This window comes from Pleurodeles waltl, chromosome 3_2, assembly GCF_031143425.1.
Source record: "Pleurodeles waltl isolate 20211129_DDA chromosome 3_2, aPleWal1.hap1.20221129, whole genome shotgun sequence".
Lineage (NCBI taxonomy): Eukaryota > Metazoa > Chordata > Amphibia > Caudata > Salamandridae > Pleurodeles > Pleurodeles waltl.
In genome coordinates, this window is record NC_090441.1 from 4,873,442 (window position 1) to 4,894,767 (window position 21,326).

Sequence of the window (21,326 nt, forward strand, 5' to 3'; positions counted from 1 at the left end):
TGGGGGCCCACCACCAGTCTTCATGACAGTGATTTGGTGTTGTGATGCCATAGCCCGAATCTTCTCCTGTCGATCGTTCCACCTCTTCCTGTCGTCCCTTATGCATGGATGGTTTCCCACTGTGTTCACCCTGACGACGATCCTCAGCCATAACTCTGTTTTCCGGGCTATGAATGTCTGCTGGACCTGTGCTCCAAACAGTTGTGGCTCCACTCTGACGATTTCCTTGACCATGATCCTCAACTCCCCATCTGTGAATCATGGGTGTTTTGTGGTGCTGTTGTGGTTGTGTTGTGGGGTGTGTGGTGTGCAGGGATGCGGTGTGTGCTGTTTGTTGGTGTGAGGTTGAGTGCTAGGTTGTGAGTGTGGTTTGTGGTGTTTGTGTGTAGTGGTGATATGCATGTTATCCCCTTCTGTGCACAGGACGTAATGGTTACGTCCTGAGGCACAGTGCTCATGTGCCCAGGACGTAACCATTACGTCCTGGGCACAGAGCCCAGAGGGGGCGCTAGCACTCCCTTTGTGGGGTTTCCCCCACCCCCCCAAGGCAGGGGGGGAAGGGGAAGCCCTTACCCTTCCACCCCGACCCACATGACGTCAGCGCGTGATTGCGCACTGACAATCATAGAGGCCTCCTCCTGAGCTTCCAGCGCGATCGGAAGAGAAATGCAAAGCATTTCTCTTCCGATCACGTGGAGGAGGCCGGAGAGGCATCAAAGGGAAGGAAAGGAATTTGCTTCCCTTGAAGTCTTTCTGAGCATTTCAAAAGCCGGATTGTAAAGCAATCCGGCTTTTGAAATGCCCACCAGGGATTTCTATAACAAAAGGAAATTGGCATGAGGGAGCGACCCCTTGGGCAAGGGTCGCTCCCAGGGGGGGCATTTTTGTAAGGCCTTTTCTGCCCCCCTTGGGGGCAGAAACCTCTAGGCACCAGGGATCATTTTTTTTTTGTTTTGTTTTTTTAGAGGTGGGGAGCGACCCCTTAGGCAAGGGTCGTTCCCCTGGGGGGCAAATTTATTTTAGGCCATTTCTGCCCCCCTGGGGGGCAGATCAGTCTATCTTAATTAGGCTGATCTGCCCCCAAGGGGGGCAGAAACCACTAGGCACTGGAGATTTTGTTGTTGTTTTACAGATGGGGAGGGACCCCTTAGGCAAGGGTCGCTCCCCTGGAGGGGCAAATTGTATTTAGGCCATTTCTTCCCTGCAAGGGTCGCTCCCGGGGGGGGCAAATTTATTTTAGGCCATTTCTGCCTCCCCGGGGGCAGGTCGGCCTATTGTTATTAAGCCGATATGCCCCCAGGGGGGGGCAGAAACCTCTAGGCGCCAGGGCTAAAAAAAAAATGTTTTTTTTGTTTTGTTTGTTTGTTGTTTTAGAGATGGGGAGCGACCCATTAGGCAAGGGTCGCTCCCCTGGGGGGCAAATTGTATTTAGACCATTTCTGCCCCCCTTGGGGGCAAATCGGTTGATTTTAGGTCAATCTGCCCCCATGGGGGGCAGAAACAACTAGGCACTGGGGATCTTTTTTTTTTGCGCCAATGTCACGCAGGGGGAGCGACCCCGTAGGCAGGTGTTGCTCCCTGTGGGGGTTGGGGGACAAATTTATTTTAGGCCATTTCTGCCCCCCCCGGGCTGGCTGAGCTAGAGGCCAAAATCCACAGGTAGGCACTTTGCAAAAAACACCTCTGTTTTCTGTGAAAAAATGTGATGTGTCCACGTTGTGTTTTGGGCCATTTCCTTTCGTGGGCGCTAGGCCTACCCACACAAGTGAGGTACCATTTTTATTGGGAGACTTGGGGGAATGCTGGGTGGAAGGAAATTTGTGGCTCCTCTCAGATTCCAGAACTTTCTGTCACCGAAATGAGAGGAAAAAGTGTTTGTTTTGCCAAATTTTGAGGTTTGCAAAGGATTCTGGGTAACAGAACCTGGTCAGAGCCCCACAAGTCACCCCATCTTGGATTCCCCTAGGTGTCTAGGTTTCAAAATGTGCTGGTTTGCTAGGTTTCCCCAGGTGCCGGCTGAGCTAGAGGCCAAAATCCACAGGTAGGCACTTTGTAAAAAAACACCTCTGTTTTCCGTGAAAAAAATGTGATGTGTCCATGTTGTGTTTTGGGCCATTTCCTTTCGTGGGCGCTAGGCCTACCCACACTAGTGAGGTGCAATTTTTATCGGGAGACTTGGAGGAACACAGAATAGCAAAACAAGTGTTATTGCCCCTAGTCTTTCTCTACATTTTTTCCTTCCAAATGTAAGGCAGTGTGTAAAAAAGACGTCTATTTGAGAAATGCCCTGTAATTCACATGCTAGTATGGGCATCCCGGAATTCAGAGATGTGCAAATAACCACTGCTTCTCAACACCTTATCTTGTGGCCATTTTGGAAATACAAAGGTTTTCTTGATACCTATTTTTCACTTTTTATATTTCAGCAAATTAATTGCTGTATACCCGGTATAGAATAAAAACCCATTGCAAGGTGCAGCTCATTTATTGGCTCTGGGTACCTAGAGTTCTTGATGAACCTACGAGCCCTATATATCCCCGCAACCCAAAGAGTCCAGCTGACAAAACGGTATATTGCTTTCAAAAATCTGACATCGCAGGAAAAAGTTACAGACTAAAACATGGAGAAAAATGGCTGTTTTTTCCACCTCAATTTCAATATTTTTTGTATTTCAGCTGTTATTTTCTGTAGGAAACACTTGTAGGATGTACACAAATGACCCCTTGCTGAATTCAGAATTTTGTCTACTTTTCAGAAATGTTTAACTGTCTGGGATCCAGCATTGCTTTCACACCCATTTCTATCACTAACTGGAAGGAGGCTGAAAGCACAAAAAATTTTAAAAATGGGGTATGTCCCAGTAAAATGTCAAAATTGTTTTGAAAAATTGGGTTTTCCAATTCAAGTCTGCCTGTTCCTGAAAGCTGGGAAGATGGTGATCTTGCCACCGCAAACCCTTTGTTGATGCCATTTTCAGGGAAAAAACCACGAGCTGCCGTCTGCAGCCCTTTTTCCCATTTTTTTTAAAAAAAAACTAAATTTTCAGTGTATTTTGGCTAATTTCTTGGTCTCCTTCAGGGGAACCCACAAACTCTGGGTACCTCTAGAATCCCTAGGATGTTGGAAAAAAGGACGCAAATTTGGCGTGGGTAGCTTATGGGAACAAAAAGTTATGAGGGCCTAAGCGCGAACTGCCCCAAATAGCCAAAAAAAGGCTTGGCACAGGAGGGGGAAAAGGCCTGGCAGCAAAGGGGTTATGTAGCTCTTAATGTTATATGATGCGTGTTCAGTGTGATGGTACCTGTGAAATCTAGGTGCAGTGCCTTCTGTCAGTGTGGTCTTGCCTCGCTATGTAGGACTTTCTAGGTGTAAAATGTTATGGGTAGGTGTGGGGGGGGGGGTGTTATATAGTGCTGTGATCAGATGTGTGTGGTGTGTCAGGTGTGGGGTGTTGGTATTGTCCAATGTGGTCCAGTGTTCTGGTGGAGGTGCGTTTTTGTTCATGGCGGTTTGGAACACCAATGAATTACCCCTGTGCAAAGACAGCCGTGCTGATTTATGAGTCGTAATTTGGAGGGTGGGATGTTGTCGGCATGGCGGTGCTGGTGGTGGAACCACCTCTCCTCCGCCGATCAGGCCGACAGTCTCAGATTTGTATCTGTCTTTTGGCAGTGTTGTGTTGGTGACTCATAATATGGCAGTCTTCAGACCGCCATCACTGGTGATCTTTCAACACCCGCTTACATAGCGGTCTTCGGAAAAGACTGCCAAAACTCGTAATGAGCACCTAAGTCTCCTGGGTAATTGAATTCATCACGGGTGTGGAATATCTACTTGTCCATAGGTCAGGTTGCTATAAAAATCTACTTATCCTGTAAAAAAATCTCCTTGTTCTTTTTGTGCTATGTAGTGCAACATCAAATTATGGCAGCAATCTCATTATATAAGAGCTCTGCTTATAGCATCTCTGATTATGCCAGAGCTAATACTACAGTAGGGCTTGAAAACTAGCAATTTCCTTATTTGTCTCCTATCTTCAGATCTACTTACTGGGTCTGGAGTAAGTAGTAAACAATAGTTGAAATGCCTTTGAGTCTATGCAAATCTACTAACTTGCATGTTTTAATGATTTTTACCAGCTTTTCTCAAATCTTTCTGCATACTGAGAAAGGTTGGACATTTACTCCTGACAAAGGCAGAAGTTGTTGTTCAAAATATGTTTGGAGGGAGAGTGAACTTGTAAAACCTCAATAGATTTTCAAATGAGCAAATCTGCACATGCTTATTTGCTTGTGCTGAGATTCAGTTCACAAATATTTTCTGGGAATACAATTTCCTCGTCTACTTCTGTAAATTCTTGGGAATTTGTGAAAGCCATAACTTTGCACTAATACAAAGACAAATCGTGGGTGCACTTTTATGAGTTTCTTTAAGAATTGGACCCTAATTAGGTTTGGTAAAAATCCAATTTCTCTCTCTATCCATGCATTGGCTGGCTTTACTGTGAGTTATCGTATTCTGCTCTTCCTCAAGTAGCATATCAAAACACAAAGCAGGTTTGTTCAGTGTCAGGAACGACTATGACAATGTGTGTTTTTGAGATCAAAAATAGTTTTTGCTTTTTACTAACGTTTGTTACAATTGTGAGGGCCTAGCAGCTCCCCCAACAATAAAGATTTACAAAAGCCATGTCAAAACAAGACACGCACTGACAAAACCAAAAGACTGACCACCAGATCAGTTGGCTTTGCCAATGCTACTTTATTTTCATGTTTCCCAGAATCTTGTTGGAACTGGCCAAACTAATTTTCCATTATGAATACTTCTGGAAATACTAGCATGTATCAGCACATTTATTAAATACTGCTTCAAAGACATAGGGCCTCATTCCGCCCGCCAAAGTACCGCCGTCAGAATACCGCTGCGCGGTCAGAAGACCGCCGCGGTTATTCTGAGTTTCCCGCTGGGCGGGCGGGCGACCGCCAGAAGGCCGCCCGCCCGCCCAGCGGGAAACCCCCTTCCACGAGGATGCTGGCTCCGAATGGAGCCGGCGGAGTGGAAAGGGTGCGACGGGTGCAGTTGCACCCGTCGCGATTTTCAGTGTCTGCATGGCAGACACTGAAAATCTTGGTGGGGCCCTGTTACGGGGGCCCCTGCAGTGCCCATGCCATTGGCATGGGCACTGCAGGGGCCCCCAGGGGCCCCACGACACCCCTTACCGCCATCCTGTTCCTGGCGGCCGAAACCGCCAGGAACAGGATGGCGGTAAGGGGGTCGGAATCCCCATGGCGGCGCAGCAAGCTGCGCCGCCGTGGAGGATTCCCCAGGGCAGCGGGAAACCGGCGGTACACCGCCGGTTTCCCGTTTCTGACCGCGGCTGTATCGCCGCGGTCAGAATGCCCAGGGATGCACCGCCAGCCTGTTGGCGGTGCATCCGCGGTCCCCGGCCCTGGCGGATTTTACCGCCAGGGTCGGAATGACCCCCATAGTACCTACAATTCCACAGTAATTTAACAAAACATTTTTCCTACCTGCATTCTTTTCTGAGCATTTTATTTTTAAAGCAAAAAAATCATCAATCTTGCTTACAAGCTTCTGCAAATATTTCCATATAATAAAAGAGTATTATATGTTGCTTCATATTGTTAAACTTTTCAAATGTGTGTGTGCACATTTTTTACTGGAACCACTGTCAGTACTGCAGTGTGAGCTTAAAGCATTTATTTAGAGCACTCACCCTAATAAAAAAAGGGTTTGCATTAATGAACAATAAATACAAATTCAGACAGCATTAACCTACAGACACAAATATTAAATATTACCTCAACTGCGGCAGTTCCCTTCCCTGTAAACTGGCAGCCAAAGGGTTTGTGCTGCAGGGGGGTTAGGGGCTACTTGTGTCAAGGACAAAATAAACATGAAAACCTGTTGTCCTTGATGCCAAACAATATGTCCTGGGTGTTGGGCTATAGCAATTCCACACTCCTGATCCATGACCCTCAGAGAGCTTACCATATTTTTTAAAGCACTCTGACCTGGAGCTGTATGTTCTTTAGCTGGTTTGCAGGGACTTCTTGTGGTTGGTTCTATGGCTGTACTTTGTGGTCTGATAAATGTTACAAAAAAAAGACAAATACATTGTTAATGTTTTTTAAATAATGCTTTCATGAAAATATTTTGTGATAATCACTATCATTAAACATGACATTGTGAATTTATAAAATGTACATTTGATTTTAGTTATTGGTAACTTTTTCACAAAGCAAATAGATCGGCTTTGTATGGGGTGATGAGCTGACCTTGATGAAGACAACAGGCTTGTTGTTTTTTTATATTTTGACACTTTGACAAAGCCAGTAGGTCTGAGTTACTTAAAATGACACCCATTATATTGTTACATGACAGTCTGCCGTGGGTGGTGGCGGGGGGATAGGCGCTCATGGAGATTACGCTGAAAAAAGCAAAGGTTAAAGTGATATTATAGATATTAATTAATATCTTACTTTACATGAAAAAAACCTTAGAAATTCACTAAAAAAGCAAGAGTAAAAGCTGTTATTATATGATGAAAATATCAGTTAAAGCATACCATTTCAAACAAAGAAAAGCATGGAAATACATCAGATATACTTCTCTCAAGTAACTATAACTCTTACCCTCGCGTTGCACTACTTATCACCTAACATAATACATCACTCATGACCTTCTATGATATCATTGCTAACATCACTGCAACATATGAAATGACATCATTGTTTACAACATTGTGTATGGCGGGGGAGTGTGAGTTATAGTTAATATAGGGCACTTGTTATAGTTACTTGAGATAACTATAACTGGTGAATTCCAGTGGTTTTGTTAGTTTAAAATGGTATGTTTTAACTGACATTTTCATATACAGCCCCTTTAATCTCTTTTTTTCCAGTGAATTTCTAAGTTTTTTTTTTTATGTAAGGTAAGATTATTTACACAAACACACAAAGCCTAGACTATAACAAATATACAACGAAATATTGGGGAAGGCATCAGTGTAACTAGAGCATACTATATACACAACATACACGTACACAACAAGTAAATGCGGTCTATTCTATTTCAAAAACATTCCTACGCGGAAACATCGGCAAACCTTCCGCTGGCTGCATATGCGACAAAGGGCCAGGCCATTGCTAACCCGCAATTGTCCCATCAAATAACGATGGATTTCCAGGAAACTATTCTTTTTTTTTTTTTTTCCTTTTAACAAACGGGTCGAAAACGGTGCGGCAGGAGAACACGAAACTGAAAAATGAAGGCATTTAATATTTAATCTGGAGCCTCAGAGGCTGGGCTTGGAGCTCGGGGTGGCTTCTGTAGTGCAGAAAGCAAAGCCAGGGGAGGGTAGGAGGGGACAAGAAGCCTGAAGAGAGGGAGTGCTGAGAGGAAATCACAGTTTTAACAAGACCGCCCTGCGAGTGGAGAGAGGGCGGTGCAACTGCTGCTGGCTCCTACTAAGACGAGGGGAATCCATTCACTCCAGCGTTTGTGAGGGATTTATTCTCCTCCGCTCCCCGGCTCTCGTCCGTCCCCCCACTCTCGTATCTCGAGCCCGCCATGGAACGCTGGAAGGGCAGGGTGGCCCTGGTCACCGGCGCCTCGGTCGGCATTGGAGCAGCCGTGGCCCGGCTCCTCGTCCAGCACGGCATGAAGGTGGTGGGATGCGCCCGCAGCGTGGACAAGATAGAGGTAAAGAAATCACCATTACGTTCCTCAATGACAAGCCTCCGGGCTCGTCACGGGGTCTCCCTTGGCTCACGCCCTCGAGGAAACCGGGTGCGCGGAGGCCACCTGTCTCTGAACAAAGTGAAACCTCCCGGCTTCACTTTTCCTGTGACGGGGCTTTACATCATTTGCCTGTCAAGGTGTGCACGGATTTTCTGTCCGAGTTCGCTGGCCTTTGCTGTCAGGGTTCACGTGATCCTTTCTCTTCCCCCCCCCCAGCCGGGTTTCAAAGGGGCTTGGAAAGCCTTGGCACCCTTGGCCATGATTGATCCTATGATTTTTTTTTGTGTCGGGATTCACGCAGGCTTTTCCTGTGCGAGTCACGTGTGTTTTTCCTCAAAGGATTTTCTCGTTAGAGTTCACCGCCTCTCGCTGTCAGGGTTCAAAGCATTTTCCTGCCAGGTTCACACAAACACCGCCGATCAACTCTTCTCAAGAGAAACCGAGCACAGTATTATTATCTGTGCACGCCCCCCCTTTTTTATATATCAAAACCAGGGTAGTTGATACGTGGAGGGAGGTTTATTTGAGATAGATACTCACATTAGATGCGTGTGTATAAATATTTTCAGTAAGTATTGGCGTCAACTGAGAGAAAACGAGCCCCCGCAGGGCGTCCCTTGTGTTTCCTTCTGTCCTTTTGAGATGACGGTTTAGCTGCTTCTCTGAAGGACGTAACTGTTTAATTGTTACACTCGTGTAAAACACGCACTCGCGGCTAAATTAACTGCCTTAAAAAGTTAACTTCGACCATTATAATATAGCGTGCACCGCTTTTTGGGAACCTTGGAGTAAGGTTGCTACCTCAAACTTTTGGGACGAGGTTTCAGAGCAGATTTCATTGTTATTTCGGGACATATTAGAGAAACAGAGTGGCAGGTATAACTGATTTATGTTTTTTTGAATTTTATAACGCGCTACACGTGTTGCCTTAAGGGTCACTACCGGCGCTGACAGGAAGAGTATGGAGTGCAACAAAAGGTAATAGAAGAGAGGAGGTGCAGTCCTAAATAAATGAGAAGTGGCACGGCCCTCTTCTATGTTACTGCATGAGTGACTCAGTTGATGCGACTGATTGGATGAGTGATTATATGAAGAGCTTAGTTTGTGGGAGTTTTTCTCAGACTGAGATCCAGTGTTTTTATATATGTTATTTGTATAGCTCAAACCTAGCCGAAAGGCAGCAGAGCAGTGTACATTATCAAAAGCACACTTAGTCACCAAGTAATAGGAGAGGAAGCGGAGTTGTGGTCGGTTAATGCATTGTGGTGTTGACGTCTTTAGGTGAGTCTTCAACGCTTTCCTAAATTGGAGAAGCATGGGGCAGTCTTGATAGATAAGGACATGTTTTTCTAGATCCTGGTTTAATAGATGGAAAAGGACTGTTGTCTTGTTTTTTTTTTTTTTTTTCTCACCGCTTTGATGGCGGTCTGACCTCATATTATGACTGTGGCGGTTGTGCCACTGTCGGACCGCCAGTTTTCCTCCACAGGAGGGACTGGTAGTCCTAATCCGCCAGGTCAGCGATGCATGCAGCACCGCAGTGGGTATTACGACCCCCCTCACCGCCAGTTTTTACGTGGCGGTTGCACTGCCATGTAAAAGCTTGCAGAGATACGGTCCAGGGGGGCCCAGGGGCAGCGCAGGGACCCCCATGGACAAAAGCGCGACCGGTGCTCTTGCAGCCTACACACCTCAACATTGCTGCCGGCTCAATTATGAGCTGGCATCAATGTTGTGGGCTGTTCCCCGCTGTTCCCTGCTGGGCCAGCGTGCGGAAACACTGTTTCCACCCGCTAACCCAGCGGGGAACTCCTAATGGGGCCGGTGGGAAGGCAGCCGAACTGGCAGCAACCTGACCGTGGGAATTTAGCGTGCAGCCTTTTCCACCCGCCAAACTCTTAATTGACCTCCTTAGTCTTTAATTAGATGGGGTTCTGGCTGCTGATGTGCTGAAAATCACCAGAGATGGTGAGCTTGCCTGCAAAATACAGGGGGTGCTGATTGTGATGGCTTTGTGATTGATGCCGCTGGTTTTGAAGATGGTTTGAGCTGGTCAGGGAAGCCAATGGAGTTTTACCAGGAGCATCATGTGACCATATTTCTTCAGGCCCTGGATAAGATGTGGTGTGGCATGTAGGATGCCATTAAGGGGTGCCAGGGTGGAGTCAGAGTGGCCTAGATTAGGGCATTACCACATCCATATGCAGCAGTACAAGGGCTTGAATAGCTGTTCTGAAGTTGCTTTCTGGAAGAAATGTTTTGACTTTCTTTAGAAGAGTTGGTATGTGGCCAATTTTTTTCCAGTGTGTTTCTTGAACGAGAGGTTGGTGCCCAGTGTGAATCTAAGTGATTTGGCATTTTATAAGAGTTGGGGGTCGAAGTCTTCAAGGTTCTTGTCACTGAGCCAGGTTTGTACTGTATCTTGTTTGTTATTCTTTGCAAATAATAGGAATTCTGTCTTGGTCAGGTTGAGCTTCAGGTAGGCATTGGGTATGGTGGTCTAAATGGTCTATATGTAGTGTTTTAGTTGTTGGATATCTGCGTCAGAGAAGACTTTCAAGTAGAGTTGTGTAAATAGTATGGATCCCTAGTGAACCCCACATGTGCTAGGGATCTTTTTTGACAGTGTGAACAAACTGGTGCAGGTTGGAAAGGCAGGAGAAGAATATAGTCAAAAATCCTCTCTCAAATAGGCAAATACCTACTTCCATGTTTTCATCATTTAAGGATTTGTTTCTAAATAAGGTGCATTTTGTTTGATTGAGAGAGCCTAGCTAGAATGCAGTATGGAAGCAGATTCAGAGTGTATCTTTGACCTTTGTTCTGAAAGAGCTTGTGGAAGGTGCAGAGGATTTTGAATGGGACCCTACAGTCAACAGGTTATGAAAGCCTGTTTCACATGGTCTTGTTTCCAGAGGTTGGGGCAGAGTGTGGTTGCATGATTGTGGATTTTTGCAACATGTCTTTGAGCATTTTTTGAAGCCGTGTATAAATCACAATGTGATAATCCAGCTGTCCCATGACTAAAGTGTATTTTCTTTTTTTTTTTTATCAGTTCCACTCAGTGATGTGTTTGCATTCACTGGAAGTTCTTCTTGAGCATGAGTAATTGTAGGTTAATGCCAATGACTGCACAGTCACTGACTACACCATTAATTTGTGGAGCAAATGAAAGTTCTCTATCAACGATTATCAATAGATGTGAAATGTGGATGATATTAACCCAAGTTGTGGGTCCATATTAAAGCAATCTTGCACTTACCAGGTCCCTTTACTACCAGATTTTCTCTTTTAGTTCCATACAGGCAAAATAACATTTCTTTCATCAAGTGGAAGTGTTATCTCGGGATTCCAGGATGCTAGGCAGCTTCTAAAGAGGAATTGTATGCTTGTATGTAGATTGTCCCTCATTTACTAGCAAAATAACTTGTAATGTTTGTTTTTATAAATAATAATCCTTTCATTTGATGCTGGTGTGACCTGTGTAGACTGGAAAATGTTAGTCAGTCAAGCTGTCAGACATGTTTTCCTCTCTGCACAATTACTGACATCTCTAAAAATTATAACTCAGGGCATCTATAAGCAATCATCATGGCATTCTCTTGCAGCCAGAGAAAAGGGTTGCTAGTAACCGACTGGAACATCACTCCACAAGTTACTTCAAAGATTGCCAGCCCAGTGTTACCAGGTCTACCCTTATCCTCTGTATTCACCTCTTCTAATTATAGCCATGCTTCTAAAGAAATCCTCCTACTTAACTTTAAAAAGTTGATAGGACAGATTGGAAAACTCATTGCAATGGAGTGAGCAAAATTGATATTCAGGTGGGTGCAAATAAGAATTTAAAAAGAAATTGCCTAATTATACATCTAACCGCATGAATGCCCATTTAAGGACAAACAACTGCAATGTATGGAAAATCTGAACATGTTGCACCAGCAATCAGTGCCTAGTTGTAAATTGCTGCACTATGCACATTTGTGCAGCTTGTGTTGAAATCAGTGCAGTGTGAGTTTATCTAACATAGATTTATTTATTTATTTTGAGGCTTTTGTTTCTTTATTTTACTATAACTACTATTATTACTGCTACTACTCGTTATGCTGGTTGGAGCAGCCATGAATTACCTCCTCTTCTGTTTATCCTGAGGGAGTTTCTTTACGGTGTTCCAGCTGTGGTTCAGGGTCTTCATTTCTGTTTCCACAGTTCGCCTCTACAGGTCTTCTGTGGCCTGCCTTTCTTCCGTATGCCTTCTTGGGTTTAGTGGAGAGCTGTTCTTGTGATGTTTTGTTTTCCTCTGCTGGTGTGTCATATCCAGCTCCATCTTCTTCTCATGATGATATCTTTCTTGCTTCTGGTGAGCAGTTCCTGGTTGGAGATGGTTCGTGGCCAGGAAGTACACACGGTTCCTCTCAGGCTACTGCTTTGGTCTGACAGTTTGGTGGTGTAGTTTATCATCCACCAGCATTTTGATCCATACCTGAGTGTAGACAGAACACATCTCTGGCAAAGTCTCAGCTTGCTCTTAGTGCTGTACTGAGATGGCCTCCACACATTGTTCAGCATCCTGAAGGTATTCCTGGCCTTGTTCAGTCTGCTCTTGATGTCGTTGCCCGCCCCTCCATCATGTCTGATAGTATTGCCTCCTTTTTTTTTTTTTTTTTTTTTGTACAAAAGGGTCAAGATTGAAAAGCCACAGCATTATCATACAGCTTTATTTGAAAGACAGCAGAAACTTCCCTCTGTAGATTGGATGATATTCGCCTGCTGCGCAAGGTACTCATTAAAGTGACAAGTCAAAGCAGTGCCTTAAGGCACCATGCAGTAGGCCTCAGTTAGAAACGCTACAAGTTGGGAACAACCACTCAGAAAAGTTTGAAACCTATTTAGGTAGGACCTGTGATGCTGATTGCTAGGAGGCGTGCCAGTAAGATGGCATGGTCGATGGTCTCAAAAGCAGCTAACAAGTAAAAAAAAAAAAAAATAAGGGTTAGGACATCACCCTCAGCTGCGATCCTTAAGAAAGTTAGTCTTCTGCACTTTCTACACGCTGAATGAAAGCAAAATACTAGTTCCAGGAACTGGATAAAGAACATATAATTAAAGCCAGGAACATGAACAGCTGTTAAAAGAACGTGCATTACATGTTGAGGATAGTGGACCTTCAACTGCTAGAGTTCGGCACTAGTAATAACGGAAATATAATTTTGTGAAAAATGAATTGACATCCTAGTTGCCTAGGTCCCTGCTCCCTTTTGGTGCAGGTGTTTCCTTTGGTGTAAAATAACTTAAAACCCTGGGGAATGGTTTAATTAATTTTAGGGTGTTGATGTTTATTAAGCCATCTTCTGGATTAGGTAGACTACTGACAGCACATCTCTGCAGTAGTCGTAAAATCACAGGAGCATGGCACATTATGGAGCAAGTATTAACTGTTAGACTAGCTGGTTAATGACCGTGTTTCTCAGGTTTACTTTTATATTATTTCTTCTCAAATGGACAGGAAGACAAATCTCGGAAGGTGGGGGTAAGTGAGGCAGCATGGAAGCAATTGGAGGCGGAATATACTAAAGTCGGTTTCAACATGACTTCTTATAGTGGGTCAGTAATAAACGCTCTCATTTCTCGAATAGTTTATGTGCCAGTATTTGCTTTCCTCAAGTGAGGCGGTGTGTTATACCATGCGTATGAGCGGTCTACAGGTTGGGTGCAGTCATATCATCAATATTATCAGTAAAAACAGCTCTTTAATTTTATCACTCACTATACTCTGGTTCACACTGCTCAATCCCACTTTCATTACCCATTCTCTTAAGTAGTAATACTTTTGTTTAGCAACCAGCTGTAGAGGGAGCCACATTTTGCACTGATAGTGGTAATAAACTAAATAACTACACCAGATATAAAGTGCCCTTTTCCTTCTTGGAGCACAAACTCCCATCCGCAGGGGTACAATCTCATAAAGATTCTCTCTAGAACTGGACACCGCTGGAAACTTGAGCCAACCCTTACCAGTATTCAGGCCCAATAAGTGAGCACGACCATCCGTACTGTCATAGTTCTGCATTGTTGTCCCCCGGGTTACACGCCACTGACTTCAATTATTTCTGCTAATCAGTACAACTTTATACTGTAAGACCACATTCACTGTTTTTGTTTAAACCTTTTGAACATGTTGTTTTCTTATTTGCAGCCAAATGCACATCGCTCTCAATGCCTCTCTGTTGCACTGTTATTGATTTATTATTATTATTTTTTTTTTTATACCATAGAAAACCTGGTGATGTATTTTCGGTAGAAAGCTTGTTACATGGATATTCTGATTAAAAAAAAAAACAAAAAACAAAAAAAAAACATGCATATTCATCAGATGACAGCATTAATAATTATTCTATATTTATCTTTTTGTATTCATTTAATCCATAGAAGGATACTGTGTCTGATTTGTCAATCCACCATAATTCTCCTTGAAGTCAATGGTTATTTTGGCCAACTCCAATTTGGGGCCACAGAGATGTGAATTTCCCATCTCCACCTGTGGATTAAGTATGCTGATTGCCACCATGCACGTACTGCAAAATGGATCCCGAAAAAAGCTACTCTTACAACCTACTTGTTATATCTTGTAGTGTGTGCCACAATGAAAGCCTTATTTTCTAAATGCTGGTATTGACTAAAATCTTACTGGAAGAGAAACGTTCTACTGTATTAGATGGCACTGCGCTGTAAGGAGCTCCATGAGATTAAAGACCACTCCTCGAGAATTGAATTGTTCTTCATTTACACCATAGACTGTTGGACTGGTGCTGACTGAGTGGTGGTGGTGGCGGCATTTGGTCGTATCTAAACAGGGTCCCTGAGCTAGATACAGAGAGTAACACACAGGGAAGCAATACTATGAGCATAACGTAGTTTACTCTCCATTAACATAGGAATGGAAATCTTAAATTCAAATATACAACATACAATATATATCAATTTAGATATTTATTATAGCTAATTAAACATTCAGTTCGCACATAATATAATCAACATAGAATCAACCCAAAAAATATAATACAACCCCCTACCCTAAATGAAACATACATAAATAACATACCAGTAAATACGCAAAAATAAACAAATAACACAGAACCAACAAAATCACAAAATAGTATACATACAAATTTACAACCGCCTCATACATGAGAGGATATTTAAACAGCACAATAAAGTTACTGCTTTGATGCTACAATTATGCGTTGTAGTTTGGATTGTATAAAATTCAACATAATAACAGCCAATTCTAGGTTATAATTTCCTGATTCAAATTCTCGTGTTACAGGCCTGATGGTAGCCAATCCTGGTCAGGGCTTCAAATTTGCCAATTTCAAACACTTCATGCCAATGTTCAAGACATGCCAATTTACAAGCCGACGCGCGTTTCGGTGAGTGAAGAAAAATATAAATACACCTTCATCAGGACTTTATGATTCAGTATAATTGGCATACGTACATCTTGTAATCTGCCTTAGATATGAAAGAATTTAGATATCCCTTACAGGCTGGATTAAACACTCTCCAACTTCAAATTTGTAGTCCAAAATGAAGGACTAACACATGGATATAGCTAAATGAAGCTATGCTTTCTCACTCTACAAGTTCACATGGTTTTAAAAACGTAATCCACAGGGGAAACCCACAAGGATACCAAACTGGTAGGGAACAACTTGCTAACAGTATCAGCAGGATCCAGGACATATGACCAGCACGATGATCTCTCGTGAACTTGTAGAGTGAGAAAGCATAGCTTCATTTAGCTATATCCATGTGTTAGTCCTTCATTTTGGACTACAAATTTGAAGTTGGAGAGTGTTTAATCCAGCCTGTAAGGGATATCTAAATTCTTTCATATCTAAGGCAGATTACAAGATGTACGTATGCCAATTATACTGAATCATAAAGTCCTGATGAAGGTGTATTTATATTTTTCTTCACTCACCGAAACGCGCGTCGGCTTGTAAATTGGCATGCTTGAACATTGGCATTAAGTGTTTGAAATTGGCAAATTTGAAGCCCTGACCAGGATTGGCTACCATCAGGCCTGTAACATGAGAATTTGAATCAGGAAATTATAACCTAGAATTGGCTGTTATTATGTTGAATTTTATACAATCCAAACTACAACGCATAATTGTAGCATCAAAGCAGTAACTTTATTGTGCTGTTTAAATATCCTCTCATGTATGAGGCGGTTGTAAATTTGTATGTATACTATTTTGTGATTTTGTTGGTTCTGTGTTATTTGTTTATTTTTGCATATTTACTGGTATGTTATTTATGTTTTCATATATGTATGTTTCATTTAGGGTAGGGGGTTGTATTATATTTTTTTGGTTGATTCTATGTTGATTATATTATGTGCGAACTGAATGTTTAATTAGCTATAATAAATATCTAAATTGAAATATATTGTATGTTGTATATTTGAATTTAAGATTTCCATTCCTATGTTTGCTATGTTAATGGAGAGTAAACTACGTTATACTCATGGTGGCGGCATTTGGGACATAGCTAAAATGGAAAAGGAGCACTTACTGACCAGTCTCCTGAAGAACCTTCTTGTATATCGCCACAAAGGAAGAATCTGTTTTAAAAGAAATTCTACCTGGGGACTTGCTTTTCTGTGACACCAGACCCTTATTTCTGTGTGGCAGTGAGGGTGAGAGGCAGACCGTTTTGTTAAAAGACAGCAGATAAATTGTCAGGATCCACCTTGAGACAGCAGGTGCAACTGAAATAAAGGGGTGTTTGAGTAGTGAAGGCTAGTAGTTGGTTGAAGCGACAGGACAGACTGTGTCCTCTTCAGTTTTAGGAGAGAGAACATTTTAAGTAACACTCACCAGAGACGTATACTGGGAAAAGTTATGAATTAGAGAGAAAATGCACCCATGTGAAATATCAACAAGTTGCAGGGTTGAAATTTGTCCTCAAGGATCAAACATAATTTAGTCTGAGTTTCTGACTGTGGCTCACCAAACCAGTCCATTGATGATCTTCAGTCTTTATATTCCAAGCAGGTGGTAAGAATCCATGTAGGATTCTTAGCCTCAGTCTGATAGTCTCTTTCATAATCATAGTTCAATTGGTAAGGTGTCTCCTTGAAAAAACCACAGCTGTTTACAGTAGGTTTAAGAACGTTTTAATTTGAGATTCTCTCTATCGCCACCAGCCCAGCCTTATATCAAGTCTTTTGTGGCAAAAAGAATCACACATGCTTATGGGTTTTTCTTCAGGTCCCTTGAGTACTTGATCTACATCGCACATTACTCATTCTGAATTGGATGAAGTATCTCACGCACTGGCCAAGATGCACGACAGTAGACAATGATACAGCATTCTGAAGCGCAAAATACATTTTTTGATTGTGAATTTCTACTACTCATTTTTGGAGAAAGTAATTCTGACACACATATAAAGCCACATTCCTGTTCTTGTCCTCCATGAATGGACAAGAATGAATTCTGTCTGTCCACAAGTGTCAGTTTCTTATGGACCTCTTGGACTGGGCATTAAAGAAGGACACTTCCCATGTCACCATCTGTTTGTTTAATAGGGATTGGCAACATGGGAAAAATGAGTAATGTGTACCACAGCCACCCTTCCCACAAATGAGCTCATTGTACAAGAACACATTCAGTGAACAAGTGCCCAATAAGAAGCAATTCACAGTATTTAACAAAGCGAATTTCTGAAACGGTGGGAATGCCAGAAGTTTCGTTGTGTGAATGAATATACAATCACAAAATAAGTATCTGGATTTCTGTGAAAGAAGAGACTCCTAACACTCAATTTTTGAATCATTTGTTACGTTTAATCAATTTGTTCTCAAGAAAAGCGAATGCATCTTTCTAATGGTGTAGAAGGAAAACACTTTTTGTTTAACTCAAGCATTTCAATATTGGGCTGACTTAGAATTATATTTCCACATATCACAGTGTAGAACTGATTAAAGAATTTCAACAAAACCTTGGACTGGTTAATGGGGCACAAAGGTTATCCAGTGTTCCACGCCAGAGATATTTCAGTGGTGCGCAGGTGTGCTTGGATCGGATCTGATCCTGGAGACTATACAAGTGATCTATCATCATAACCATCAGATTTCCAGTTTTAGTTCATGATATGTTGTTTGTTTCACACTCACTGTTTGCCCCGAAGAGCAATATTAACTTGGTCCCTATGGGCTACTTTTTATAAACCTCTGCATCATAATTGGGGGAACAATGTCAACCCACGGCAAACACCTACCAGTCTATCTAAAGCGTAGTAATGGCCATCAGCACCTAGCACAGTCCCATTGTTTTGACCCTCACCATAATGAGGCCATTCCTAAGGCCCACCACCAAGGTCCCCCAGCCATTTCACAGGGGCTGGCCACTCCCTTTACTATCCCCACAGTCAATAGATTTGAAGCCCTTGCAGATATAGACTGACTTTCACCAGCGGAAGGACACTCATATGTTACCATTACTCAGCAAACCGTTGTTCCTTGAGAGAGCAATATTGTTGGTACTAACACAGCTCATAAATACGCCTTGCTGAGTTGGAACATAGCAGGTTTCAATGGGAAAATAGATAAGCCAGGCTGGTGGCCATTTATCCACAAGTATGATCATCACCCTTCAGCAGACTTGGGTCACTTCTCCCATCTTATTTTAAGGGTATGCATGTTATCATAGTCAAGCGATACCTCCTCCCTGTGGAAGGGCCACGGGAGCCCTTGCTACTTAGGTCCATGTTAATCTAGGTGTGGAAGTTTGTCTATTCACTCTGGGTCTGTTGCCTTTCAAGTGCTACAGATTAAGGACAGTCTCTCTTGTTTTACTTTTTATTTGATCAACTTTTATAACAGTGATTTTGTAAATTCTTTATGTAGTCGTTTCATTTTCCTGTCCATTTGCAGGGGAGTGCCAAGCTGCAGGCTGCTATTATGCTATGTGGTGACTTCAAAGCCAAATTGCCAGGTCCTACGTGGTTTTGGGGGGTGGCTGGGGGCAGGAGTGGGAACCTATGGATGACCTTAGCAATGAAAGGGAGGTAGAGCTGGCATGATACCTGACCGAGCACGATCTGATTCATTTAATTGCAACCCCAAGTGAGGAAGAGCATCCTCTGCCAACTTACAGGGACACTGACACCTGTCCACCATTGATTTTATTTTTGTTACCGACCAGAAACTTGATGCAGCATTTCATCAGTGGGGAGATTGTCCATATGGGCTAAGGTAGTGTGACACCTTAAAAATCCTCTTGCAGCCTTCGGTTTGCTTCTGAATAAGCATCGGGGTTATTCCTCAAGTGCTTTTTAGTGGCAGCATATTATTGGCCCATTTTTATACTTTATCTCAGGCTTTTAAACAATTTCTCCTCAACCCCGCCCGAGCAAACAGGGTAGACCTGCGGAGGTTTGTTCAGTAACCAATCGGCGCCTATGGCGCTCATTGGCTGCCTCACAAAGAATAGCGGCAGAGGTAAGAGCTGCCCACAGGCCTAGAAGTTTGCCCTCAAAACTAGGAAGAAGACCCTTCATAAGCTGGTTTGGGTAATGGTGGAATCTGTAGCAGTAGTTGGTAATTGTAAATCATTTTGGGCTGCAGTCAACAGAATTTGAGTTATGAACGCCCCTGAAAGCCCCCTTTGGCAATATAACATCTTAGGCTTTGATTGGGTGGCACATGTTTTGGCAATTTATCACCTTAAGGAGAATGCTCAGCTGGTAAATGCACCACCAGTCGTGGCACTCCTGTCAGAAGGAGAACAAGCAATAAGCCAGAGTACGGGAGGTATGGCATCGGCCCTGATGGGATCCCAATTGATCTAATAAGGTGATGTACTGCCCTTTGGGGTCCTTTGATCACCAACACTTTAGTAGCTCTCTGAACACGCAAATACCCAGTTCCTGGGAACAATCTGCCATTGTGCCCATTTTTTAAAAAGGCAATCATAGGTCCCCTAAGTCAGGCCTCAAAAAATCATTACAAATGTTACTAGAACTGCATGTTGAGTAGCTTGAATAATCGACTCGACCTAACTGTAATGTATTTGACCTGGAAACGGGTCTCAAATTTTGTGATCTTAGGCAAATATTGTATTTTGCAGTCGCCTTTATCTTCATTCTCACATATGAATGCACCTTCAAATATGTGAGTTCAGCATTTCTGCTGTAAAAAAATCCTAAACGTTTGCTTCTAATGCATAATAAATCTAGCCCACAAATGTGGTACACATGATCCATGCATGACTGGACTCTTAGTTTACTAATAGCTTTGCCATCAGAGCAGGAGTGTTTCTCAGTTTATGTTTAAACACTTCCTTTTAATAAATATATTAATAAAGCATGATGTGGTAGTGCACTGTCATTTACAGACAGTAGATTTCCAAGAAATGTCCAAAAACCTTCCCACTAACTTGCAGCTTTACTGATAAAACAACTGTATTAACAATAATCTGTGAAAAATGGGTTTCAGAAAACATTTATCATTTGCACATCACCAAGTAAAGTGTTCTGACCTATTAAAATATGTTTTTCATCACACAGAGGGACTAAAAATAGCCTTTCACAGCTACTGAAATATATTTGGAAATGTTTGTAAAGTTGACTTAATTTTATCCTAACACACAAAGTTTTTATAACTAATACCAACAGCCTTTCATTTCACATAGGACAGACAGTCAGCATTACAAAATCCTGGAACTCTGCAGTCACAAAGAAAAGTATTTGCATTGCAAGAAGACAAACTGACTTTTGACCTCTGTCTCTGAACACCAAGCAAATGTGACCAGAACAAGATTTAAAGGCATCTTAATTGCCAATTCATTTTCTGACTGAACAGAACATCTGTTCTTTTTCCACTTGCCAGAAGGGGCAAGTAGGATCTAAAAATAGCTCAACCTCATAAAATAAAACTGCCCATAGGAGTGGTCCAGTAGATTTTTCAAGCAATGCCTAAGTGTTGGAGGCCAAATTCTTTACTGGCTAGCATAGTTAAAATCATTGGCAGGGTGATTTACAATCATCTGGTTGAGTGGTTTCAAGAGCGAAACATTCTTTCCCTATTTCAATTTGGGTTTCGCCCAGGGCTTGTCACAGTAGAGCAGTGCCTTAACTATAGTCAGCAGGTATGTCCAGCAGTGGCGGCCGGCAGCTTTAGGAGGGAAGGGGGCGGGCGAGAAGCGCACACACACACACACTCATTCATTCACACACAAACATGCACGCACATCCATTAACAACACTCATAACATTCAAACATGCAAGCACCAAACATTCAGTTTAAAAGTTCATACACTCATTCTTTCACACACACATGCATTCACACACGCACATCCTTTAACAACACTCATACCTTCAAACATGCATGTACGCACCATACATTCAATTTAAGAGTGGTTCCCAACCTGGGGGGCCGTGAAGCCTCGTCAGGGGGTCCGCGGCAGCTTAAAAAATGAAATAATATTAGGTCCCAGCTATCAGTATTGACTCAGTGGGCGTCCCCAGGTTCCAATAATGATTCAGTGGGGGT

The 21,326-nt window shown here is 42.7% G+C and overlaps 1 protein-coding gene across 2 annotated transcripts in view; it reads left to right on the forward strand.

Annotated features, from left to right (window-relative positions):
* Nucleotides 1–7,356: 7,356 nt before the first annotated feature.
* DHRS11 (dehydrogenase/reductase 11) overlaps nucleotides 7,357–21,326 on the forward strand; it is a 352,716-nt gene continuing 338,746 nt past the window's right edge. Inside the window, exon 1 of one of the 2 annotated variants that reach the window (XM_069226558.1) lies at nucleotides 7,357–7,726. In XM_069226558.1, the coding sequence (XP_069082659.1) occupies nucleotides 7,595–7,726 (132 nt within the window). In that variant the 5' untranslated portion in view covers nucleotides 7,357–7,594. The remainder of the gene's footprint in view (nucleotides 7,727–21,326) is intronic. The other variant, XM_069226557.1, reaches the window with a different exon arrangement.